We start from the raw sequence: 26,182 nt of genomic DNA, 5'->3' as shown, positions 1-26,182 counted from the left end.
TTGACATCTTTAAGTAAGCATTCGAGATCAGACCTTCCAGTTATCCTCCATGAGACCACGAGGTGGCGCTGCAGTACCAGCTTTGTCCAAGCCATACACACCTACACACGCACGCACGCATGCGTGCGCCGCTCAGCTCCAGGAATCCCCAGGCTTCCCCGTCTTGGTGATGGTGGCCTGGGGAGGACTGAAGCCCTAGAAGCCTGGACCCCTGTTTCCTGTACACCCAGCTCTCCTTTAGACATGGGAAAGGATAAGGGGAGAAGGCTCAACCGCAACTCTGAATCATCAGGCCTTTGACAGTCCGCGCACGTTTATTTCATTTATCTTTGAAAACCGGGGAAGGGGAGTCTGGAGAAGGCGGGGTGGACCAAGGGTGAGTTGGCCCCCCGGGGAACTGGTCCCTGTTCCTGGCCTCAGTTCCAGGGGCGCGGACTAAGGGCCCAGTCCACCCCTCAGGCCTGGGAGGGGGAAGGCTCTCTCCTGAGCCGGCCGCCTCCCCAAGCCCGACTGCCCCAGCACCCCTCTCAGACCCCGGGGCGGGGGCAAGCCAGGCAAGACGACCCCAGTCCGTAGAGGCCGTAAATTATCGCCCCCGCCCTCAGGGATGATCGACGGGCGGGGCCATTCACACAGGCCGTTCCACTGCGTACTGGCACGGACTGAGGTTGGCGGCCGGGGGCGGCCCGGGCACGGCGGGGTAGCTGAAAGTGGCGTGCTGTTTGGCCTTGAGCCTCAGGGTGGCCAGACTCGAGTTACACGGGTCCCGATATACATAGGGGGAGGAGGCGGCTGCTGCTGCGGCTGCGGCGGCCGAGGCGTAAGGGCAGGATACTGCCCCGGAGGACACTGCGGCCGGAGCCAGCCCGGGGGGCCCCCCACCTAGGCCCTGCAGGGCCCCGGGCCCTGGCACAGTGCCCGGGGCAGTCGCGGCCGAGGGGACCATGGAGGCGGCGATGGAGCTGGGTGGCGAGAAGACAGGCTGTGAAGCCAGAGGCCCCACGTTGACCGAGTTGAAGGCGAACGGGAAGGTCTTGGCTGAGAGCGGCGGGCCCAGCGCCTTGGGTGGCCAATTGCCGTACGAGTAGCCGGGGTACACCTCCTCGTAGGGCGGCACCAGCCCCCCTAGCGGCGCCGCGAAGCCGCCCTTGCACAGCTCCGCCTGCTGACTGCGCTCGCGCTTTCGCCACTTGGCGCGCCGGTTCTTGAACCACACCTGTGGGCGTGGGAGAAAGGCTGTCAGGGCCCGGCCCTCGCAGTTGTTTGGTGGGTGGGTCGCCCAGGCAGGGGACCAAGCGGGGTCCGGGGCCGGGCGGAGCATAAGCGAGAGGAGGTGGTGGAGCATAACCACCCCAGAAACGGGAATGGGGTGGTAGAGCAGCCGGTCGGGGTGAGGGAAGAGCTCACGGAGTCAGCGGGCTGAGAAAGAAACAGTCTGCCGCAGAACTGAGTCGGGGGCGACAGGGCTGCGGGGCTGGGCAGCAGGATCGGGTCTAGGAGAGGTGAAGAGGGGAACCAGAGACAGTGCCAGGGGAGAGGGAGCGCGCCGTCTGGAGTGAAAGGATGCAGGAAGAGCAGAGATTGGAGGCTGGCGGAAAGAAGGCCGTGCGGGCAGGGGCCGGGGCCGGGGGACGTCGGGTGTTGGGTCCGAGGATGGGGCAGGCAGGGCAGAACTACAGGATGCTGGTTCCGAAGCTACTTGCGGAGCGGCCCGCGAGAGGGAGGCCCGGGATGGAGTGAGGGTGGCGGTTCTGGGGGTGGGGGGCGGCGTACCCGCACGCGGGCCTCGGTGAGGTTGGTCCACACGGCGATCTCTTCCCGCGTACTCATGTCGGGGTAGCGGTTCCTCTGGAAGGTCGCCTCCAGCTCCTGCAGCTGCTGGCTGGTGAAGTGCGTGCGCTGCCGCCTCTGCTTCTTCTTCAGCGAGCTGTCTTCGGGGGAGCCGCCGGGCAACGAAACCGAGGCCTTCTCCGAGTCTGGGAGCCGGGGTGGGGTCGGTCACAGCGCGTTCTTGCCTGTGCGGATTCCCGGGCTCGGGGACTTCCTCGGCGGGGCCCCTCACTCCCACCTGGGTTTGCACTCCCGGGTCCCACCCTCGTTAGGGATGGAGCTGTTATTTCCCCCACCCCCCAGAAGGTGGCGCGCTCACCGCTGTGCTCTTGGCCCTTGCAGCCGTGTTCCGGGATTGGGGGGTGGGGGGTGCCCGCATCTGACAGCGAGAGGGCGGGGCTCCGGGCCTCTGCCTCGCTGAGCAGGCCGAACTCCATGGGGGGAGGACTCTGGAGGGAAGCGAAGACACAGACCTGGTTAATGGGAAGAAAATCTCCGGGTTATCCGGTTCCCAGTAGTGTTTCCCCACTAGTTCTCTGCCCCTTTTCTCTGCCACCGACATAAAGCTACCCCTGTGTAGGGTGCCCTAGGATAGAATGGTGAAACAGCAGCCTAAGGCGGGGAGAGGTGTATACTCAAGAGATTTTATACACAGTTATACACACTAGACTTTGATTTCTTCAGTGTTGGGCACCTAGAACCCTGCCTGGTGCACTGTTGGTGTTCAACAGATATTTATTGAATTAATGAAAACCACACTGTTGCACACCACATACCATACACCACATACTCAAAAATTAAATTCCCTCTCACACGAGTGCCCAATATCCCCTTAAACTCAAACATGCCTCTCAGCCAGTCACACCTGAGACGCAGTCTGAACCTGTGTTATTCACTCTCCAGTGGGACAGATTTGATTTTGAACCAGGCCTTATATGTCTCCCATAAGGAGAATCACTGCTATCATTTATGAGTACTTACTATGTGTCTTCACCTCATTATCTCTCCCCTCACAAGAATGCATCAATATTAGGTATGATCACCCTTTTTCAGGTGAGGAAACTGAGACTTGAAGTAATGATTAAGGTTAAAGAGCTTGTAAGCAGTGGAGCTGGGATCTGAACCAGGTCTGGGAGATTCCTAAACTGCTTCTCTTTGTTTGCTTTTTCAGACTGTGTTCTTTGGGGCCCTCCTCACAAACCCCCTCAGGGACTGGAACTTAGGGCTAACCTCAGGGATAGAGATCTAGCCTGATCTTACTCGGGTTTACTTCAACTAGGGCAGCCCTCCTTTTGTCTGTTTTGTTTATGCTTTCTGGAGAGATTTCATTTGAAGAAAGTCTTCCATGATCAAAAACAAGTTTGAAAATCACTCTCTGCTTCTATACCTGCCCACACACACACTGCACCCTACCAGTCACCACTGTCACGCACAGCTTCTTGCTGGCCCACCCCAGGCTGTGGATGTGGGCTTCTTAAAACCCCCTTCCTACCCTTACTCCCTATGCCAAACCTTACCTGACATTGCCCAGGAGCCTGCCTGGGTCCCCCTCCAAGTCTCCCCTGCAGGGTCCCCTTTCCTTCTGGCTCTCCCAGGCCCCCTCTGGTGGGGGGAAGGGAAAAGGGCACTAGTGGGGCTCAAGACTCCAGATGCCTCTTGGTCAGAGGAGAACCAAAGGAGGCTGGGGACAGAGAAACAGGGATGAAAAGCTGGGTAGGAGGGGTCCATCTGCCTCCCCATTAACAGGGACTTAATGCAGGCCGTGCAAGGTGGCATTAATGTGGAGGATTAGCCTAGATTGAGACGTGTGTCACTTGGCTGCTCTGAATTTATTAGGAGCCTTTCTCAGGGAGGCGCAGATGGGCAGCAGCCTGTATTTGCACATGGTAATGCCCCCTTCAACAAGCTCAGAGATGACAGCTGTCCCCCCACCTCTCCACCTCTCAAGCTAGATTGGGGATGGGTCAGAGGTCAAGGCAGGAGGTTGAGAAACAGTCCCTGTTCTTTCCACAGGCAGAGAGGACTAGACCTTGGACCCTCTCCTAGGGTTGGAGAAGCAGGGCTGAATGGAACCCCGGGAAGGAAGGAGAGAAGTCAGGCCAGGGGTGGGGCTGCTCTGCTTCCCTCCCCTTCCAGATATGAGGACTGGAGCCAGAGGCTTAGGGCTGGCCCAATGATGCTCCAATAGAAGGGAGAGGCCATTGGGAGGGACCTGGAGCAGCCTTGACTAGTAGCTCTTCCCAAGTAGCTGGGGAGGCTTAGAACTGAGAGCTGGAAAAAGGGGTGCTCTGAAGTCTCTTCATACCTAAGATGCCCTCAAAATTGCAAACCACGCCTCTGACCTCTCCAGAGGCCCACAGGAGCAAGGCAGAGCTGGGAAAATAGGGACAGTTGGGTTTCCCTGTAGGGAAAGCTGAATCCCACCATTGCCGTTCATCCTTCCAGTCTGCTTTGCCTCCAGACTTCCCATTTTCCAAACCCCCGTTCCCCCAGCATTCCATACCTGTGTCTTGGTTTCACCCTTTATTTCAGCAGAGGGAGGCAGGGTGAGGAGAGATAAGGGCCAGAATAAAAGACGAGGCTGAGAAAGCAGAGTTCAGGCTGTGTATTCCCAGAGACAGACAGACACACATGCAGACACACACGGGCCCCCACTCAGACAAAATAAGCACCAGGACTTGGAGCTAGAGGCCTACAAACACACACTCTCCCACACGCGCTCCCACATTCAGGCAGACGGACACACCGTCACACAGTCTCCTCTCTCTGTGACAGGGACAGCTGCCTCGGCTGTTTTGGAGTTAGCCATTATCCTCCCCCTTCCCCTTCCTGGCCCCTTTGAACCTCAGCTCTCAGTCCCAGGAACTAGGGACTCTGTGGGGGAGGAGGAAGCCAAAGGAGCCACGGGAGGGAGTGGTCTACACTCAGTGGCTGCTGGAGAGAGCCTGTTTGGCTGAGTGGGGAGAAGGTATGAGAATGCTGGAAAAAGAGGATTGGGTAGCATTGGGGGGCAGAAACTGATGAGGCCCCTCCTGGGAAAGTAATCTGGTATACCCCAAAGAAACTAGGATTGGAGTCAAAAGATCTGGGTTCACGTCCTGGCTCCCCAACTTACTAGCTGTGTGTCCTTGGCAAATTACCTATCTAGGCATATTTTTTCATCTGTAAAAGTGAGATTATGATCCCTTCCCTATCTACCTTCAGTATTGTTACAAGGTTAAAATAAAACATAACATTTAAAAATGGGTAGGGGGCTTCCCTGGTGGTGCAGTGGTTAAGAATCCACCTGCCAATGCAGGGGACACGGGTTCGAGCTCTGGTCCAGGAAGATCCCACGTGCCGGGGAGCAATTAAGCCCGTGCGCCACAACTACGGAGGCCACGTGCCACAACTACTGAAGCCTGTGCACCTCGAGCCCGTGCTCCGCAGCAGGACAAGCCACCACAATGAGAAGCCCGTGTGCCGCAGTGAAGACCCAACACAGCCATAAATAAATAAATAAATAAAGTTATTTTTAAAAAATGGGTAGGGGTCAAACTCTATCCAAGTTGTTGTTCTTGTTGTTGTTTTCCCCCTCATTCATTGAAATGTTGTTTGTTTGGCACCTTCTGTGAGCTGGGTGTTGAGTAAGGCACTCAGGATAGAGTGGTAAATAAGATCTCATTCTTGTCTCTGCCATTGCTTGAGTGGTTCACCTCCCTAGATCCTGTGTCTCCCAGTGAAGAGTTGCTCTGAATACAGGGAAGCATGCTGCACTTTAGAGAGGATGCAAGTGTGTGTTGTGAGCACTCTGTCCTAAACATAAAGGAGGGTCCAGGCAATAAGGAAACAGCCAAATGGGCAGAGTAGCCCAAGCTGGGAGCCACTTTGGGCACCAGTGACTGGTGGTAGAGGAAAGAATAAAGGCTTCAGGCTCTTGGCTGGGTTAGTCATAGCAAAAAGAGGGGGTGTGGCTGAGAAGGGCCCTGCTGTGGAGCTGAAAAACCAGGAACACTAATAGCAGGCAGGCAGCAGAGAGAGCGGGTGGGGGCAGAGGCCTCTAGCAGACTCGTGTCCGGTGGGCTAGTCAGGCAGAGGCTGGGGGCGCCAAGCTGTTGTCTGAGCTGGAGACAGGCTGGCTGAGGATTAAGCTCCCCCAAACTGCTGGAGGTCGGGAAGCTGGGGAGTTGGGACTGCGGCCAGGGACTTCGCCTCACTCAGTGGACAGGGACAGGCAGTAGGTCTGGAAGCCACACGTTTGGTTGATGCTGGTGGGAAATACCAGAAAGGGCCAAAGAGAGTCAAGAGATAACAGTGGTGCTGAGTCCAGCTCTTGGGGGGGCCTCCTGCCCCACCCCAGCCTTTCCAACACACCCTGCAGGGGGTGCATGGCCCAGGCCCCACTGGTGTCAGGGTGGCAATCCCAGCCCTAGGGAGAATAGAAGGCCTGCAGGCGACCTCTGACTCTGAAGTACAGCATGGAATTACAGGAAGCTGTCATGGACTGCAGCAAGAACAAAATATCCAAGATAATTAAGGAGGAGATCAGAGAATGTCACAGACCAGCGAGGCCATAGTGGGGAGGCCATGGTTTCCAAGGGACACAACTCATGGCAAGAAGGCAACTGCCATGTGCGCCCACTTTTGTCCTGAAGCCAAAGGGGTAGACCAGGGTCACAGCCAAAGAGCCCCCAAGTAGTTGCAATAATAATACCCAAGGCAGGAGGCACACCCTGGAACTGAAATGGGAGAAAACCTTTTCTTGCATGGGCTGAATGAAAAAGAAGATAAGAGGGGATGGAGTTGTGATGCTGTGGCTCAGCTCAGCAAGCAGCAAATTGGCGAACAGGTGTAAACCAGGGCCCTAAACTAGGACAGAACCATCCTATAAACCTAAAACTAAAGTGAGGCCCTTAAGTGCACACAGCCTCATGTTCGTTAGGGATGCCGAGCACCCACACTGTCTGGTCTGCTGAGCTGCAGTCAGCAAATGAGGGCAAATGAAGACAGCTGTAGACAAGGCTCCCAGCTCACAGCCAAGAGGAAACCCTAAGACTCGGGTAGAGGCAACAATGATTTGATGCACTTAATTTATCAAGGGGTAAATCAGGGATCAGAGAAATGGGCCTCTACACCCTTTCCCCCTTTCCCTTCTTCTTTCCTTCAACAAGCATTAGGTGCTAAGACAGATACCCAAGAATGGTAAGGCACAGACCCTAACTTCTAGGAGCCTACAGTCTAGGGAGGCAAACAGAGCACAGGATGGAATGGTGGTCTGCATGGGCCTGATTCTCAGATCGTGGAAGATCAGAAAGACGGTAGCGCATGTAAGGTGGTATCAAGTTTTGGGGCTCAGAGAACGTAGCACCTGGCTGATCTGGAAATTAGGGAGGCAGAGAAGGGGGCAGAGGCTTCTAAATAACAGAGCAGTAGGTTCAGAGGGTAGCAGGGAGCCTAGCTCGGCCAGGGTCTCAGTGTGGGCAATGGGAGATCATCAGAGAATAATGGTCAGGCTGAGAGGGTGTCCAATGAGGGGCAAGAGGTGGGGGTCCAGGCTTGATACAGTGTAGGCTAGAGCAACTCCAGCTTTTCCACCAACACAACCCTAAGACTAAGTAAGAGAGAAGATAGTACAGGACACTAGGGGCACAACCTGAAACAGCGGCCGCCAGTATGAAATTTCTTTGAGATCTTCAGCCTTATGTTAAAAATCAAAGCAAATTTTGCATTCCATTCCATACTTATGTTTGTTTTAATATAAAAAAAGTGTTTTCTATCCAAGAGACATCTTCAAGTGACATCACCACACCAGGAAGATGGGGTTGGCTTAGCCTGCAGTGTCATGCCACTCCCACTCCTATACTGCCCTCTCCCACCTCACCCCCCACTGAGAAGCATTGCTCCCAGCAGTGGGAGTCACTGGAGGCTTGTAGATGAGGGAGTGACATCAAAGCAATGTCTTTGGGATCTTTATTTGGCAGTGGTGAGCAGAATGGATTGGGCAGGGGAGAGGTAAGAAAAGGGAAACTATGAGAGGTGAAAAGAAGGCCCCAGGGAAGCAAGAGGAGTGGAGAGAGTTCTGAAAGCAGCTTTCTCACCCCACTGCCTTTTCTTTTCTTTCCCTATCACTCTTATCATGAGTCCCTGTCAGTGACTAGGGACTAGACACTCTAGACACTCTAGATAGTCCCAAAGCTCAGGACCTAGTGGACTCTTCAGGTTAGCTGCCATCTCCCTCCCTCACACTCTAGGAAGCATCATTTAGAGTAAATGGAGAAGAAAAGATTTGGGTGGTGTCTTTCTCTTGTGCTCATCCCCAACTCAGCTCCAGCTTGCCTCCTCTGCCCTCCCTTCCTGGACCTGGGTTCCGGGTCCATATTCACATCCTTGAGCAGGAGGCAGGCAGGGATCAGATCAGGATATTTGGTCTGGTAGAGGATCTAAGCATTTGGGGAGCTCCCTGGAACTCTTCTTGGGGAGGGATAGTGGCTGGCATCTGAAGCCTAGGATAGGGTGTCTTATCTGTCATTGAGAATCTTCCCATGACTGGATCACGGACACTAGCAGGCTGATCTAAGGCTTGAGACACCACCCTTCGAAATGAAGATTCTGTGCTTACAGGGGACCTACAGTTTGGGCATAATAATAGCAATAATGTTTCTTATTTCTGTGGTGCTTCTCCATTTGCAAAGGACTTTCAAATATATGATTTCGTTTAACTCTTAAAACCACTTTGAATGGCAGGAATGACCATCACTATTTCACCTCTAAGAAGACGAATTTGTCCACGGTTACACAGATTGAAGAGATTCTAATCCAGTTCCCCTAAGACCAGGGACTGAGCTCTTTCCACTCCTCACCCCCTCCGCTCCAGCAACCATTTGTAGCTCTGACATGCATTGATCCTTCCAAGCCCTTAAGGATTCCTTTTCTACTTCCTGCCTCTACCACCTCTCTGGAAAAGAGCTCTGGAAGTTTGCTGCCCACAGTGTGCCAAGGAACATTTTCCTATTCATCCTGTGCTTGCATCATTCCAGTTCTAAGAGGCCCCCTCATCTCTGGTTTCAGGATTTGGGGAGCAAACAAATCTGCTTATCTAGGCCTTTCCTTATTTTGTGAATTTCCATCCTATCTCACTTTCCAGAGGCCTAAACCTTCAGGTTTGCTCTCTCCAGCAGCCTCTGGCTCCCCCTTCTGCCACCATTCTCTGACCCTTCTCTAGGTCCATGACATTCTCCCTAAGAGCCAGTGACCAGGCATGCACTCAGCTAAATGGCTTTATGCAGGGGCAGGAGGTCTGCCTTTTGTTTCTAGTCATCTTTATTATAATGCCATTGCTTTTTGGCCTTTTTGGCAAAAGTAGAACTTAGGGCTACAGTCTTCAGGTAATGCCTTCCCTATTCCTTTCCTGACTCAGCCTTTCATTTCACCCATAATTTCAGTGGTTTTCAAAGACAATGGGAGCACAAGCCCCTTGAAAAGGGTATCAGAATGTGATGGGGGTAACTGGGATATGACTCTATATTTATCAAAAAGGGGAGAGGGACAAAAGAGTTTGGAAAACAATGTTCTAGCTGGTGATAAGTGAATTTAAAAGTAAGGAGTGGAGGTGGGAGTGTGGGGAGGACGTATTATATGTCATTCATGGTTGGAGGGTAAGAAAGGTTGAAACCCACTTGTTTAGATTACTCATTGCTAAACATATTACCCTGCACTTGTCCCCATGAAACTCAGTTGCCAAATGGGCTGTTTTGCTTACTTACATAGACTGGGAGAGTTCTCTCTACTCTGTTCCCTTCAGCTTAACTGGGCTCTGGTTAAAGAGTTGGAGTCAGGATGGGCGGTCATTGTACGGGTCCAAAGAAATCAGGGCCCTCTCCCAGCTGTAGGAAAAGCAAACAGGGTGGTTGGGTAGGGCTGAGACATCCTTCCCAACCAGAGATGGAGGGCAATAAAGTCCCGTGTTGGATCCCAGTGTCTGGATTCTGTGTCTCCTTCCTACCTCCTCTCAGCCACCAGAGTGGTGTGGGGATTGGTGGGACTGAGGAAGCAAAAAGGGAAACAAGACCACAGGGTTTGCTTTGCTAAAGGGCTGCAGTTTTCTCTTTGGGCCTGGGCTCCTGCCCACTGTGGGAAAGGAGACTTTAGCCTGCTGACACCCAGGCAGAGTCTGGGGGGTACCTGGTCAGCTGTATTGGAATTAGGGGTTGACTCTGAGTTTGTGAGGGAACTGAAGCTGTCAGGGCTTGTGCTAGGCTCTTCTTTGCCCTCTCATTGCCCTTTGTGGTTCATTCCTTCCTTTCCTGGTCTTGGTTCCCACTAGCAGTCCCACCATTGGCTCTCTCTCCACAAATTTGGATTCTGGAAGTCCGGCGTGATGCTCAGATCGCATCTAGTCTGGGTTAGAGAGGGAATGTCTCCCGGGCCACTCCAACCCAAGGCCAGGCTTCAGCCTTTACTCTCACTCCCTGCTCCATGTCCTGCAGCCCCTAGGAGCAGAGACAAGTTTGAAAAGTGTGAGCTGCGATTCTAGGCAACCCACCACAGCAAACACCACCGTACACGCAGCAGCTGGGCAGGCACTGCGGGGTAAATGGACATGCCACTCGGCCAGGGACATTCTGTCCACCACTGCCCGACACAGCGCCTGCTCTGGAGAGACCAACCTCGCTGCGCCGGACATTCTGTAAGCCCTGAGCCCCGCGCGCCGCGGACATTCCGTCCAATTCCGTGGCTGCCCCAGGTCGGGACCCTTCGGGGCCCTGACACCCCAAGCAGACACACCAGACCCACCGCCTGGTCACTCGGACTACCCAACCTCGGCCTTGCAGCCCACACAGCGGCCATCTGACCCGGTCGCTGTCGGGTTCTCACAACACGGTTCCTATCCCAATTGCAAAGCAGCTGGGAAGAGAGAAGCTTGTGCGACTAACGCACCCCTGCTCCCGGTCCCTGGAGTCTGAGACCCAGCCGAGGGGTGTTGGGCACTGCCAACTGCCGCCTTGCTGGGCGCCCGCCGCCAGCTGCCCCCACTGGCCAGGGCCTCGCCAACCCCTTTGGCTCCTTGGCTGTCGGCCCCGCGCCCCCGGATTCCGGGGCGCTTTCTGGTAATGGTTTCCCGACACTACTCCCTGCTTCGCGGAGCCCCTGTCCTGACCTCATGTCTCCGACTTCTCTTCGGATCCCTCGAGTCTTCCCCTTCTCTGTCCCCCGAGTCCTGGCGCTAAGTTTCCCTTTTTCTAAGTCCTGGCCCCAGGTCTGCAGTCCCCCCTCCCTGTCTCGACCCGTTCCCCAGGCACCGTTCTCCAGTTCAGCAGCCCTAGGTCCCGTTTTAGGGATCCCGAAGTCCGGCCATGGCCCCTCGGCCCCGTGAGCCCCTGTCCCCCGCATGGTCAAGCACTCACAGTGAGTCCCGCAGCAGGCAGACTCCCGGCAGCGGCGGCGGCGGCCGCAGTCTGGAGGGCAAGCAGGGGCCAGAGGCCGGGCACCCGGCCGGGGTGGGGGCCGCCCCCCTGCGCCCGGGCCGCCGCTCCGCTCCGGCGCTCCCGGACTCGCTGGGAGAGAGTAAGCCTCGCCGCGGACTGCCACCCCCCGCTGGCGCCCATTCACTTTATGGCAGTCCAGGGCGCCCCCAGCCCGCCGCTGCGAGCCTCGCGCGTCGGGCCCCGCCCCCTTCCAGCTGCGCTACCGGGGCTCCACCCTTTCCAGCTGTGAATTTTCTGGCCCCGCCTTCAGGGGGGTGGTCCGGCCGGCGCGCCGCCAGGAACCCCGCCCCCTAGCCAATCGGAGGCGCTCCTCAGCAACTGGACCACGCCCCTCCCCACGTGGCTGAAACGGCGCTGCTGAAGAACATTTTGGCGGAACCGAGCGGGCGAGCGTAGAGTAGACCGGGTATCCCCGCGGAACCGGGGCTGGTCGGCGGCGAGGTGGGACCAGGCCGCCACACCGAGCGAACTGGAACGGTGCTGGGGGATAGGACCAGGTGGGAGGGCGCACGGGCCGGGAGAGGCCGTGGGGTTTCAGCGCTCAGACTTCGTTGCCGCTCAAGTTTCGGCGTTTTTCTCCACTTGTCGCTGTCTGTCTCTCTGCCCTTTTGTCTTTGCTCCAATCCTCCCACGTCTCGCCTTTCTTTCCTCTTTTATTTTCTCCGCCACCACTCTGCCCCTGCTGTTTGTCTCACTCCTCCCTCCCCTGCCACTTCGAAAGACTAATTTCTCTTTCTGATCCTCTTTTTCCTTTTTTCCTTGCATTTTTCTCTCTTCCTCTTCTCGGCTGCGCCCCCACCCCCCATCCCCACCCCCACCCCAGCCTTTTTTTCCTCTCCTCCAAGGAAGGTGGCTTCGTGGAGAAAGCAGAGTTTGGAGTGTGACAAACTAAAACAGTATTCTAACCCTGCCACCAGCTGCAACATCACTGAGTGACCTTGGACAAGTAACTTAACTATGACTCCCTTACTCCCCCTCCCCCCGCAAAATTAAAAGAGTTTCTAGCTGGTTCTCAGGGCTTGGGCTGGGCACTCCTCAGAGTCTTGGGCAAGTTCCCTGTCAGTCTGCACTCTTGTCTCACACAAGCTATGTTCTCCCAGCCTTACCAGGGCTACCTGCTCCTTGATGATACCAAATTCAGTTCTGTGGGCAAGGTGTGGCCTTGGTGCTTGCAGGTTAGGGAGTTGCAAGGGATAGGACAGATGTCTCAAGCAACATGTGGAGTCAGGCTGGGTTTCTAGGGTGTCCCTGAGGTCCCTAAGCCCTATTATATAATATACTCCTAAGGTGAATCTGACCAGTCATGTCTTTGCTTAAAACCCTTCAGTGGCTCCTGTTTGCCCTCAGGATAAAGGCTAAGCTCCCTTGCGTGGCACAGCAGACTTTCAGGACCTGACCCTGTCTTAATCTCCAGTCTCCTAGTGGTTTTCTGCACACCTCTGACAGTAACATATTTCTAACCAGTCTTCATTTTGTCAACTCCTACTCATCCCCCTAAGCTCCACTCAGGCCTTATTCTCTCTGGGAAGCCTTTCCTGAATTCCCACGTTAGCCAGATGTGTAGTCTCTTGCTCCCCCAGCCCTGCTGTGTGTATCTCTATTACCCCACCCATGATATGGAAGAGATCAGCTTAAGTGTTGTCCCCTATGATGCTAAGATTTAGGAGGGCAAGGACCATGTCTTCCTCATCTTTCTATTCCTAGGCATGATGTAGACAGTACTAAAATCTGAGAGGGAGATGTTTTGTCTGGTAAGATGATGGAGGTTAGAAGGGGCTGGGACATTGTCATCTCTCTCCTCCTTATCTCTAACACACAATTCCATTCATACTTTTAGGTTGATTGATTTCTGGAGGTATGTAGGAGTGGAGATAGGGTAGTAGGGAGTTTTGTCCCACTTAGAAGATTTTTCAGTGGGTTATGCAGGACCTCTCAATCTGAGATGAGCCCAGGAGACCAAATCCCAGTTTTCAAATGAAAGTGGAAAATGGCTCAGAGATGGGCTAGAAAGACGTGCTATGGTGGTTGTATCCTCTGCCCCTGACTCTCGTTGGGTGAAAGAGGCAAGATCCTCAGCTGGACCCAGAGATCAGGAGCCCAACATGCAGGTACAGGAAGCTGTTAAGGAGTTCTTCAATTCTGATTTCAGGCCTGATGGTTTCTTGGTATTAGAGGATTCTAGCACGAGGATGGTCTTTGGATATCTGGTTTTGAGACCACAGTCCTATGGGGTTAGGAATGGAGCTTCCCTGGACTTGAGTCATCCATAAATGGGAGGAAATGGGGAGAGAGTTGGTATCTTTTTTCATTGTCTCCTAGCAGTCTCTTCAGGTCTGTAGGGACACTGGGATTTATTCCAGCAGATGGGCTGGGAATTCCACCATTCAATCTGCAAGGAGAAAACTCATCCTTCTGTCCTCTTTCTACACACTCTCACTTCTAGGTAATTCTAAATATCCTAGCAACCTCTATCATCTTTTGCCAGGGGAGAGGCAGCTGGGGGCAGGAGAGTGAAGACTGCGGTGGGTATCTTGCCCTCAGGCCTCTCAGCATTTCTAAGGCTTCAGGAAAGGCTGCAGTTTCCTGTCAGTGGTGATGTGGAATAACCTGTGTGATTATCTTTTTTCTAGGTAGGTAAAGAGTGTCCAAGGCTTAGGATGATGGTCAGAGCTGGGAGTCACAGTCTGATAAACTAAAGCATAAGAGGTATTGATGGGCAGTGAAAAAGAGAGCTGGACTGGGGGTGAGGACACCTAGGTTTGTTTCTCTGCTCTGTCATTAACTAGCTATACAGATGGTGGGGGCCATCTTTCCATTCTGGGATTCAATTTCCTGCTCTGTAAAATGAAAGGACCTGGATTAGATATCCAAGCTTTTTGTCACCTCCCATTGTCTCTATTTCAGGATGATAGGAATGGGGCACAAGACATAGAAACAAAGTTGGGATGGGACAGACTCATTTATGAGAAGCCAAACAGGGCAAGCAGACGCGACGGTGGGGGAAGGGAGGTTGGAATAGATTGCTCCCTCCATCCTGGAAGGAGCTCAGAACTGCCTAGAAAGGAAATGATCCCTCAAGGGTCACGGTATTGGCCCAGGTGACTCTAATAGGGAGCGGCGGCGGGCTTGCGCTTAGGTGTAGTAGGGTCGTCCACTCAGGCTCTCAAAAAGGACTCCGCCCCCTTTCCAGCAAGTCGTAGCTCTCTTCCCCATAATGCCCAGCAGCCACTGCCAAACCGTGCACTGCAACCGAACTCTACCTAACTCCACCTCTCCAACTGCCCAGCGCACTTTCTCCTTTTTTATTGGTTTCTCAGTACTGTCACTCAGAGAGTCCTCATATCCGTTGGTTATTCCCTGCCTACCCTTTTCTTTCTCTTGTAATCTCGCCTCTTTAGGCACTACCCGCCTCCCGAAGCCAAATTCCTTTCTTCGATTGGATTGCTGGAATGCCATTTTTCACGATGCAAACCTATGATTGGCTGTGCGCGGCAGGGCTCGTGCAGTGACCAGGCAGCGGGCTAGACTGAGGCTAGTTACCACGTCAGTGAGCTGACAGGGAAGGTAGCCGGCTCCACCGCCCGTTCCGGCCGACTCTTCCTGACTGACTCTGCGGGCCTTGACTTCGGCCTCAACTCCCAGAAACGGGCTTCTTCCCTGCTCCCATCTGCCACCAGAGCCGGGAGAGCCGCTCGGGGACGCCTTCGGGGCCCGGGCTGGACATGAGCAGCGGCTGCCGGTCCTGGGACTAGGCCCCGCCATTTTGGATCCGCTGACAGGTCAGCGAAGTCTCTTCTTAGAGTTCCAGTGTCGTGAAGGCCGCCCTGACATAGCGAGAGGGACTAAGAGGAGGAGGGCCCTTAAACTGAATGAGCTGGGGTGGGTTAAGGACGCAGGGGCAGGAACGAGACGAGGGAGAGATTGCTGTGGGAGGGAACTGGGAGAGGTGTAGGGGGCAAAGGTCAGGCCCCTGCCGCCGGAGGGACGACTTCAACTCTGGCTTTTCAACCCTTGCGGGTACCGGAATCCTCCCTGTGTTTCTAGGCTTAACATAGCTTTCAGTTTCTCTCTTCTGGAGCTTTTTGCATCCTAAAGACTCCAGTCCTCAGAAGCTGAAAGCAAATCTGAAGAGTATTGTATCTACTTTTCAGGGTTGATTTTTAGACCTTAGATATGAGAGTCTCTCCAGATTTTGTGCAGCGCCCACTTCTGTGTGACTGCCTCATTAATTCAGCTGAACTGCTTCATTAATGATGATGAACTAATGCAACCTAGACCAGGTAGTGAGAAAAGGTGTGGAAGGACTGAGGCCAGCCTCCTGGGGACCTGGGCTAAGAGAAGGCTTTCCTTTTATGGGGCTGCTCACCTGCCAGTCTGGGACTGTATGTAAACACAGGACTTACCTTCTGAGCCTGTTTTTTCTTTTACACAATCTTTTATATTGTGTAATATTCTCTTCTGGTGTATGTTCTTGGTTGGCATTTCCTCCCCAGGTCTTCACTTGGCCTAAGGAGATGAAGTTCAGTCACAAGGAAGCCACTCTATTATGACATATTTGGACGAGAGCAGAGAGGGATTTGAATACCTGTGAAGTTGGTACTTGGGCCTGTTATTTTTAGTGGGTAAGAAGAGGTCATGAGAGGTGTTCAGTCAAATAAAAAGTGGTAGGGTCAGGGCTGCAGAGTGAATGATGGAACAACCCCAAAACTATAGTTTATGGCACTATGATGATCTTTGATAAACTGCTGTATTGTAAAGCTATAAAAGTCCCTCAAGGGTAAAGAATGTCTTTAAAAATGAGGAAGAGTGTAGGTACAGTGTCTTTTAATACACGACATAGAAATTTGTATGCCTTTAAATTAGGTACACAAGGCACTCCTCTGAGCCCTGTGGAGGACGCAAATGGAAAGGTCCATTTGGGGATTGCTCTGTTCAGTTTATGCGTTTCTTAAAAGCAGTAGCAATGTATGTGCACCAGTCTAGCTAGAGCATGTCAACCTAAATGCTTTTCAGCATATAGTGGACACTCAATAAGTGTTATCTGTGCCTATTTATTTTATTTTTGGCTGCACTGGGTCTTTATTGCTGCGTGTGGGCTTTTCTCTAGTTGTGGCGAGCGGGGGCTACTCTTCGTTGCAGTGCGCGGGCTTCTCATTGCGGTGGCTTCTCTTGCTGTGGAGCACAGGCTCTAGGTTCACAGGCTTCAGTAGTTGCGGCACGTGGGCTCAGTAGTTGTGGCTCGTGGGCTGTAGAGTGCAGCCTCAGTAGTTGTGGCACACAGGCTTAGTTGCTCCGCAGCATGTGGGATCTTCCTGGACCAGAGCTTGAACCCGTGTCCCCTGCATTGGCAGGCAGACTCTTTACCACTGCACCACCAGGGAAGACCCCCCCTAGGATTAGTTCTAGTATGTGATCCTGACTTGTGGCCTGATTCTAGCCCTGGCAGTCAGGACTTTTGCATGGTGAGGTAGTAATAAGAAGGATCAAAACCTCATTGTGTTAGAAGGGAAAACTATCTAGGTTCTAGAGTGACTAAACTCTGCTCTCCTGAAATTGTGTGTGTGTGTGCGCGCGCGCGCACGTTGGTAGGGGAGATAGCATTGTTTATATTGTTTTTTTTTTTTAATTGGGGTATAGTTGCTCTACAGTGTTGTGTTAGTTTCTGCTGTACAAGGAAGTGAATCAGCTATATGTATACATTATGTATACATATATTGCCTCCCTCTATGGGCCTCCCTCCCACACCCCCATCCCACCCATCTAGGTCAAGACAGAGCACCCAGCTGAGCTCCCTGCACTGTACAGCAGGTTCCCACTAGCTATCTGTTTTACACATGGTAGTGCATATATGTCAATCCCAATCTCCCAATTCATCCCACCCCCCTTCCCCCACCCCGTGTCCACACATTCGTTCTCTACATCTGTGTCTCTATTCCTGCCTTGCAAATAGGTTCATCTGTACCATTTTTCTAGATTCCACATATATGTGTTAATATACGATATTTATTTTTCTCTTTCTGACTTACTTCACTCTGTATGATAGTCTCTAGGTCCATCCACGTCTCTGCAGATGACCCAATTTTGTTCCTTTTTATGGCTGAGTAATATTCCATTGTATATATGTACCACATCTTCTTTATCCATTCATCTGTTTATGGACATTTAGGTTGCTGTATTGATACTTATTGATTTAAAATAAATGGGGTGGGACTTCCCTGGTGGTGCAGTGGTTGAGAATCCGCCTGCCAGTGCAGGGGACACAGGTTTGATCCCTAGTCCAGGAAGATCCCACATGCTGTGGAGCGGCTAAGCCCATGGGCCACAACTGCTGAGCCTGTGCTGTAGAGCACGCAAGCCACAGTTGCTGAGCCCATGTGCCACAACTACTGAAGCCTGCACAGTCTAGGGCCTGCGTGCCGCAACTACTGAGCCTGAGTGCTGCAACTAATGAAGCCCGTGTGCCTAGAGCCTGTGCTCCGTAACAAGAGAGGCCATACAAGAGGCCTGTGCACCGCAACGAAGAGTAGCCTCTGCTAGCCGCAACTAGAGAGAGCCCGTGCGCAGCATCGAAGACCCAACACAGCCATAAATAAATAAATAAATAAGAAAGTAAGTAAATAAATAAAATAAGTGAGGTGGAAATGGTATAGGAAACTGTTTGCATTTTAACTTGCTGATCTATATTGTAGAATTTCCAAAAAAGTAATTTAGAATGGCTAATGAAATGACATAGTCACCTCGGGAAGTATCCAGGTTTGATGGGTCTGCCTTTCTCATCTGGGTTGATATGCCCTGTTGAGCCCTGTTGAGTTGATAATGCTTTGCATAATAGGCAGTCTAGTCTTTGGGTTGATAGTGTGACCAGTTCAGCATCTTTTCAGTTGGGCCTGGAGGTTAAGTCAGGCAACAAGATTTTACCTTTTCTTACTTTAAAAAGTCATTTTCTGGATAGGAATAGTTCTTTACTCCCAGCCCCCATCCCAGATCAGAAAATTTGTTTTTCCTTCAAGACTTGTATTTAAGCTTTTTTTTTTTCTTCAGCTTCTTTTTAAAGGTGGTGGTAGACAGTATGTTCTAACCTTGACGTTGATGCTCATTGGCACAGTCGGAACTCAGGTTGTAGGCACATCTCCTCATGAGTAGCTGGGCACCAATCCCAGTTGAACTCGAAGTTCTCAGAGTTACACTACTAGTTCACTTCCCCGTGTTCCAGAAGGCAGAATGACTGCTACTTTTAGATAATAACTTCATTGATAGGGTACTTAGACTGGCTAGTGTGAGCAGCTGGAGAGGAAAAAGACACAGCTCCTGCTTTTGAGGAGACCCATTGTATTTATACAGTACTCACTGGAAGGATCAGCCTAGTCTTTTTACACCACTTCGGTTGATTGATCACAGTCTGTCCCTGTGGTTCAAGGTGACTAATTAGAGTGATTCTGCTGTTGGGGTAATTGTGGGGTTGAGTTGAAGGGAGAAAGGGAGGTTCATTTTATCTCTGGCTGGAAGAGCTTTGTAAATGTAATTGGCAGGTGTTCAGTTTTTATTGTTCCTCTTTTTCTGTATTTCAGTGTGTTCCACAGCAGTTGTTTAAATTAAATGAAAATGTAGTAGGGCACTGTGGTGATTTGGGGCCCCAGTTGCAGTGGATGTGATCATGGAAGTAATGATTTGTTGCCATCATGTAAATAAAGCAGGGATTACAAGCTCAAATGCCTGAGTATCAGGCAGGTAATGTAAATGAGGGAAGTGAGCCAGGAGGGAATGTATTAGGATGTAGTAGTGACTGTAGTGTACTGGAATGTGGGCACAGTATGACCATTCTTCCTATTTTTCAAGAGAAACTGGGAATTCAGATCATTGTGTTTTAAACTGTTGGCAACTAGTTAAATTATTTAAAAACCTTTTACAGGAGGAAAAATGTATGTCTGTGGACTAGATTCTGCCTGATGACAGTGGAGGATGACCCCTGATATACAAAACGGGCAGGCCTTATGAGACTTAATCACTGCAATTCTCTACGTACAATCATACAGACTCACTTTGTTTTTCCTTTTTATTTATTTATTTATTTATTTTTGGCTGCGTTGGGTCTTTGTTGCTGCATGCGGGCTTTCTCTAGTTGCGGCGAGTGGGAGGCTACTCTGCGTTGCAGTGTGCGGGCTTCTCATTGCGGAGCATGGGCTCTAGGTGTACGGGCTTCAGTAGTTGTGACATGCGGGCTCAGTAGTTGTGACATGCGGGCTCAGTAGTTGTGGCTTGCGGACTCTAGAGCACAGGCTTAGTAGTTGTGGTGCATGGGCTTAGTTGCTCCGTGCCATGTGGGATCTTCCTGGACCAGGGCTCGAACTTGTGTCCCCTGCATTGGCAGGCGGATTCTTAACCACTGCACCACCAGGGAAGCCCGGAGGCGGATTCTTAACCACTGTGCCACCAGGGAAATCCTCCAGACTCACTTTTTTTTTTTTTAAAGAACGATATGGGGGGGTTCTTTTTATTTATTTTTTTATTTGGCCGTGTTGGGTCTTAGTTGCAGCATGCAGGATCTTTCATTGCGGCACGCAGGCTCTTCGCTGTGTGCAGGCTTCTCTCTAGTTTTGGCGTGTAGGCTGCAGAGTGCACACGCTCAGTAGTTGGAGTGCACGGGCTCTCTAATTGTGGCGCATGGGCTCTCCAGTTGTGGCACGCAGGCTCTAGAGCACACGGGCTTAGTTGCCCCACAGCATGTGGGATCTTAGTTCCCCGACCAGGAATCGAACCCATGTTCCCTGCATTGGAAGGCGGATTCTTAACCACTGGGCCATGAGGGAAGTCCCCAGGCTCACTTTTTTTTTTAATAGATTTATTTATTTATTTATGGCTGCTTTGGGTCTTCGTTGCTGCCCCCGGGCTTTCTCTAGTTGCAGTGAGCGGGAACTGCTCTTCTTTGCAGTGTGTGGGCTTCTCATTGCGGTGGCCTCTCTTGTTGCAGAGCACGGGCTCTAGGCACACGGGCTTCAATAGTTGTGGTGCATGGGCTCAGTAGTTGTGGCTCGTGGGCTCTAGAGCATAGGCTAAGTAGTTGTGGCACATGGGCTTAGTTGCTCTGAGGCATGTGGGATCTTTCCGGACCAGGACTTGAACCCGTGTCCCCTGCATTGGCAGGCGGATTCTTAACCACTGAGCCACCAGGGAAGCCCACCAGGCTCACTTTTTAATCTTTGTCGTACTCTGCCAACTTTCACCATTAGTTGTCATGTTCGGTGCCCTGAGTGGTTAAAAGATGAGTGGGGGAAAGAAGTCTTGTTTCATTTTTCATCTCCAAGCTGGCAGAAGGGGCATCTTAGGACAACTTTGAGCTTACCTCAGTAGCTCACCTTGCATATAATTCTTGGGATAACCTCAGAATCTCCATAGAGGGAGGAGGGGGAATGGCAGAGCTGAGGTACACTGGTCACCTGATTATCAGGTTGGGAGGATTTTCCAGTTGTATCCTGTCAGGGCACCAGCTTTTTTCTTGGTTTGATTTTCTCTTACCTCCACCCTTTGAGTAAATTTCTTGAGTCTAGCAAGTTGTTTACTAGTTTAGTAATTTTGGGTCACTCTCAACAAAACACAGAACTATGGCGCGTTCCTTGGCTAGCTCTGGAAACCTTAAAAACTCTGTGTCTTTGGTGCTTCTCCGGGATGTTTGAGAGATCGAGTGAAAATAAACCTCAAAAGGGCCAGCTGATGGTTGTTCAGCTCCCTGGTACCTTCTTTCCTCTCAGAAAGCCCATCAGGGTTTTTGTGGTTTACATAGCTCTGTATTAGACATCAAAGCACCATGAAAAAGAAAAAAAACCTGAGTCTTTGCCTTTGGAGAATCTAATTTCTAATTGAATAAGAACAACTTTTAAGCAATGAAGAAAAAAAATAACTTAATGGTCTACTAATAATCTATTTAGTATATGTGCTGCCGAAGCGAGCACTAATAATCTATTTAGAACCAAAGAAAATAAGACACATATATACATATGGGAAGAATGGACAATTACATAAAGAATTGTATATTTCACAGAAGAAATGTGAACATGCAAATAGCATATGAGAAGACTTCAGGAAGATACATGTGAAAACAGAAGCATTATGATTTGACTGGTGGATAAATGTGGGTTCTTTTTGTCCATAGAGTGCCTAATATGGAAGATTTGTAACTTCTAGTACAGAAACAAACATGGGATACAGAAAGAAGGTTTGCCTGCCTGGCGTAGAGTCCTTGTCTTCTATGAAGTAATTGTTCTCACAAGAGGTGGATGTGAGCTGTACCAACACTGAAGAGTCAGTCTTGATATTCTTTCAGTTATTCATTTGTTCATTCAGTATTTATCATTTTTCTTACTATATGTTAGGCATTGAGGATAAAAAGCTGATAAATTATGGTCTCTTTCTGAGAGGCTCATAGACTCATGGGAGAGAGAGATTAAATAAATAATTATAAATGAGTATAAGATATGTTTAAATAGAGGTATGTCCTGTGCCATGGGGTGACAAAAAAGGAGTACTAATACTCTCTGGGGGAGTGGGTTAGCCAGGGAAGACTTAACAGAGCAGGCATTATCATAATAACAGCCAATCTTTTTTTGGGTTTTAATATTCCTAATAGCATGCCAGGCCTTACAACAAATGGGTGAGGAGGTACTATCTCCATTATGCAATGCAGAACTGTAAACTGGGAATCAGAGAGGCTAAGAAACTTGGCTAAGATCATACAGGTAATAACAGTCAGGAATACCACTGTGGTATTCTGATTCTCTCATTGACTTTTGGATGGAATGAGTAAGGGTTAGGGTTTATACAGCATATAAGGGACATCAGTGTCCCCAACCCAGCTTAAAAACAGAACATTACCAAAACTGGGGCAGCAGGTATGCCCTTCCCTATTAGTCACGTCTCCCCTCCCCTTAACCAACAGTTGTAAATTTTTTGTTCATTTCCCTGGGGTATAGTCTTAGCAGTGGAATTGCTGAGGTATAGCATATGAACTTCTTCAACTTTGCAAGATAATGCCAAATTGTTATCCAAATGAGTTGTATCAATTTACAGACTCAACAGCCACTTGGTCTGTATTTTTACCAACTTTTGGTATTGTCAAATTAAAATTTTGTGCTATTTTGGAGGTGTAAAATGGTTTCTCATTAATAATCTTATTTTGTAATTTTATTGACTATTAATGAAGCTCATAGTCTTTTCGTATATATATTTACTGTTTGTATTTTCCTTATTCTGTGAAATGCCTGTTCATGTCTGTTGCCAGTTTTGGGGAGGGTTTATATGTCTATCCTTATAGTTTTGTAGCAGTTATATTATGGATATTGCTTCTTTTTTTTTTAAAATTTTTATTGGATTATAGTTGCTTTACAATACTGTGTTAGTTTCTACTGTACAGCAAAGTGAATTAGCTATACGTATACATATATCCCCTCTTTTTTTGGATTTCCTTACCATTTAGGTCACCACAGAGCATTGATAGAGTTCTCTGTACTATATAGTAGGTTGCCAGAAGTTATCTATTTGATACATAGTATCAATAGTGTATATATGTCAATCCCAATCTCCCAGCTCATCCCCCCACCCCCACCCCAGCCCCTTTCCCACTTTGTATCCATACGTTTTTTTCTCTGTGTCTGTGTCTCTATTTCTGCTTTGTAAATAAGATCGTCTATACCATTTTTTTTCAGATTCCATATATATGCGTTAATATGTTATTCGTTTTTCTCTTTCTGACTTACTTCACTCTGTATGACAGTCTCTAGGTCCATCCATGTCTCTACAAATGAGACAATTTCGTTCCTTTTTATGGCTGAGTAATATTCTGTTGTATATATGTACCACATCTTCTTTATCCATTCTTCTTTGCTTCTTTATTATATGTGTTACATATATTTTCTCCCAGTTTGTGATTTATCTTTTCCTCTTTTTTATGGTGTCTTTTGAATAAATGTCTTTAATTTTAACATGGTTTAATTTACCAGTTTTTTTTTTATGGGTTCTGCTTTTTGTTTCCTATTTAGGTACGTCTCCCCTATGCTGAAATTATAAAAATATTCTCATATATTTTTTTGGCCACGCCACGTGGCTTGTGGGATCTCAGTTCCCCAACCAGGGATTAAACCTGAGCCACGGCAGTGAAAGTGCTAAATCCTAACCACTAGACCACCAGAGAACACCCTCTTATATTCTAAAAGTTTTCAGGTTTTGCTTTTTTACATTTAAGTCTTTAACTCATTCTAAAGAGAATTTTTGGTATTCCATGAAGGATCCAATTTATTGTTTCTGTTTCTCCTGCTTTTGTTTAGATCTAGAGGGAGTTGCCAGTTGCAGAATGCAGCAAAGCACCATTGTAATCCTATAGGCCCAGCTTTAAACAGATCGTGCTTTCAAAGAATATATGTTGCTCGCAGTCTCTGAGCAGATAAACCACTAGCTTATTTGGCTGGGGGATATTCGTTGGTGTGTATTTGGTCATTCCTTCTCATATTATTTCTGATAAAAGGTAAACCTTAAGTTCTTTTCTACCATACTCGTGAGGTCTCTGCCGGCCTTTGTGACCTTACGGCAAGGGGTTCTAGGCCATTGGCTACCAGACAGCAAGTGGTTCATTGGAGCTTCCCATTTGAGCATCAAGGGCAAATTCCCTTGGGAGATTCTTGGGTGAGGAGACATGCTCAGGCTTGGAGGGAGATTAGGCAACTCTGCATAGTCCTTGAAAATAATTCCTCTTTATTCCTGAGATGTTTCTTTTTTACTAAGAAACTTAAGACAGTGATTTTTTGCTTAGATCTTTGCTATCTTAGAAAATTGTTAGCTTCTGATGCCTAATGAATTTTGATTGAGTGTTAGGTTGATTATTTCAGTTGGTATCCCAGTTCAAAATTTATTTCCTCCAGAAAGCCTTCCAAATAGCATGTAGATCCTATTAGATCTCAGTTAAGTCCTGTTGACACTTTTGTTTGCAATTTGTAGTGTAGTGTTTGTTATTTACTTGTTGCTGTGTTGTTCTCAGTATAGGTGTTTTCTCTCATTCTCTTAGTTCTTTAAAAGAGAAATTAAACGGACTTCCCCAGTGGTCCAGTGGTTAAGACTCTGCACTTCCACTGCAGGGGGTGCGGGTTTGATCCCTGGTTGGGAAACTAAGATCCCACATGCCGCGCAGCACAGCCAAAAAAAAAAAGAGAGAGAAATTAAATATTCTTATTTTATAGTGGCCCCCTCCAGGCCCCCCAAAATATTTTTTACAATGATAGGTAGTCTGTATATGTACTATATATATTGAAAGCCCTCCATGATATGCTCCCCCTACAACTTGCTTTTCTAGCTTTACATGCTGTTATTCTCCTAGGAATAATGTTCCAACAAGTCTGGAATAATCATGACCCCCTAAATACATATTGCATTTTCCTACCAATAAGCCTTTACTCTTGCCATTCTCTCCTTGTGTTTTTGACTGTTTGAATCCTGTCTTTCATTTGCCTTTTCAGGGTCCTCTGCCAGAAATAATTTTCTTTGCTTCACTACTGTGACACTGTGTATCACTTATGTATTGGAGATATGTATGGGTTTGTGTGTAGATATATGTGTTTAATCTACTAGATTATAAATTCCTTGTGGGTGGGTAGGGACAATTCTGTATGACTCTGTCTAGCATTTTGCTTAGCATGTGCTAAGTAATATCTGGTTGACTGAAATAAATGTTAGTTAATTAACTTTGATTGCTGCTCTTAATCATTTATACATGGAATAATACAACTACTTTTCTGTAGCGCCTACTCATTAAAAAAAATCTGTTAATTAAAATTTAAAAATAAGTAATATATGTATGTGACACAGAATTCAAAAAGTACAAAAGAATATGTAGAGAAAAATAAGTCTTCCTCTCACCACTGTTCCCCAGTTCCTTTCTCTGGAGGCAACCTCTGTTAGGAGTTTTCTTTCTTTTTTTTTTTTAAATTAATTAATTAATTTTTGGCTGCGTTGGATCTTCATTGCTGCACGGGCTTTCTCTAGTTGCAGTGAGCGGGGGCTGCTCTTTGTTGCGGTGCGCGGGCTTCTCATTGCGGTGGCTTCTCTTGCTGCGGAACACAGGCTCTAGGCGTGCGGGCTTCAGTAGTTGTGGCATGTGGCTCAGTAGTTGTGGCGCACGGGCTTAGTTGCTCCATGGCATGTGGAATCTTTCCAGACCAGGGCTCGAACCCCCCCTGCAATGTGTCCCCTGCAATGGTAGGTGGACTCCCAACCTCTGTGCCACCAGGGAAGTCCCTTAACATCTTTATTGGAGTATAACTGCTTTACAACGGTGTGTTAGTTTCTGCTTTATAACAAAGTGAATCAGCTATACATATACATATATCCCCATAACTCCTCCCTCTTGCGTCTCTCTCCCACCCTCCCTATCCCACCCCTCTAGGTGGTCACAAAGCACTGAACTGATCTCCTTGTGCTATGTGGCTGCTTCCCACTAGCTACCTATTTTACATTTGGTAGTATATATAAGTCCATGCCACTCTCTCACTTTGTCCCAGCTTACCCTTCCCGCTCCCCGTGTTGTTAGGAGTTTCTTAAAAAAAACCTTCCAGGAACTTCCCTGGTGGTCCAGTGGTTAAGAATCTGCCTTCCAATGCAGGGGACATGGGTTTGATCCCCGGTTGGGGAACTAGGATCCCACACGCCACAGGGCAGCTAAGCCTGCGTGCCTTAACTGCTGAGCCTGCACACCTCAACTAGAGAGCCTGTGTGCCGCAAACTACAGAGCCCACGTGCTCTAGAGCCTGCGTGTCACAACTAGAGAGAAGCCTGCACGCCACAACAAAAGATCATGCATGCTGCAACGAAGATTCTGCGTGCCGCAACTAAGACCCGATGCAGCCAAAATA

At 49.5% G+C, this 26,182-nt stretch overlaps 2 protein-coding genes across 4 annotated transcripts in view; one reads left to right on the top strand and one right to left on the bottom strand.

Moving 5' to 3' along the window:
- Positions 1–628: 628 nt before the first annotated feature.
- Positions 629–10,510, bottom strand: PITX3 (paired like homeodomain 3; the record flags this gene model as incomplete). Its single annotated transcript, XM_082853858.1, has 4 exons — positions 10,472–10,510; positions 2,150–2,279; positions 1,774–1,976; positions 629–1,216 (listed from the first exon to the last, which is right to left on the bottom strand). The coding sequence occupies exons 1-4, from the start codon at positions 10,490–10,492 to the stop codon at positions 629–631; spliced, it is 942 nt and encodes a 313-aa protein (XP_082709984.1). The 5' UTR covers positions 10,493–10,510.
- A 4,343-nt stretch (positions 10,511–14,853) lies between these two features.
- The window catches only part of GBF1 (golgi brefeldin A resistant guanine nucleotide exchange factor 1), a 122,084-nt gene continuing 110,755 nt past the window's right edge, over positions 14,854–26,182 (top strand). For all 3 annotated transcript variants that reach the window (XM_082854894.1, XM_082854893.1, XM_082854892.1), the window contains exon 1: positions 14,854–15,073. The gene's annotated coding sequence lies outside the window, so the exon portion shown is untranslated. The remainder of the gene's footprint in view (positions 15,074–26,182) is intronic.

This window comes from Leucopleurus acutus (genome assembly GCF_964270905.1).
Source record: "Leucopleurus acutus genome assembly, chromosome: 14".
Lineage (NCBI taxonomy): Eukaryota > Metazoa > Chordata > Mammalia > Artiodactyla > Delphinidae > Leucopleurus > Leucopleurus acutus.
This window is presented reverse-complemented; position numbering and strand designations above follow the sequence as displayed.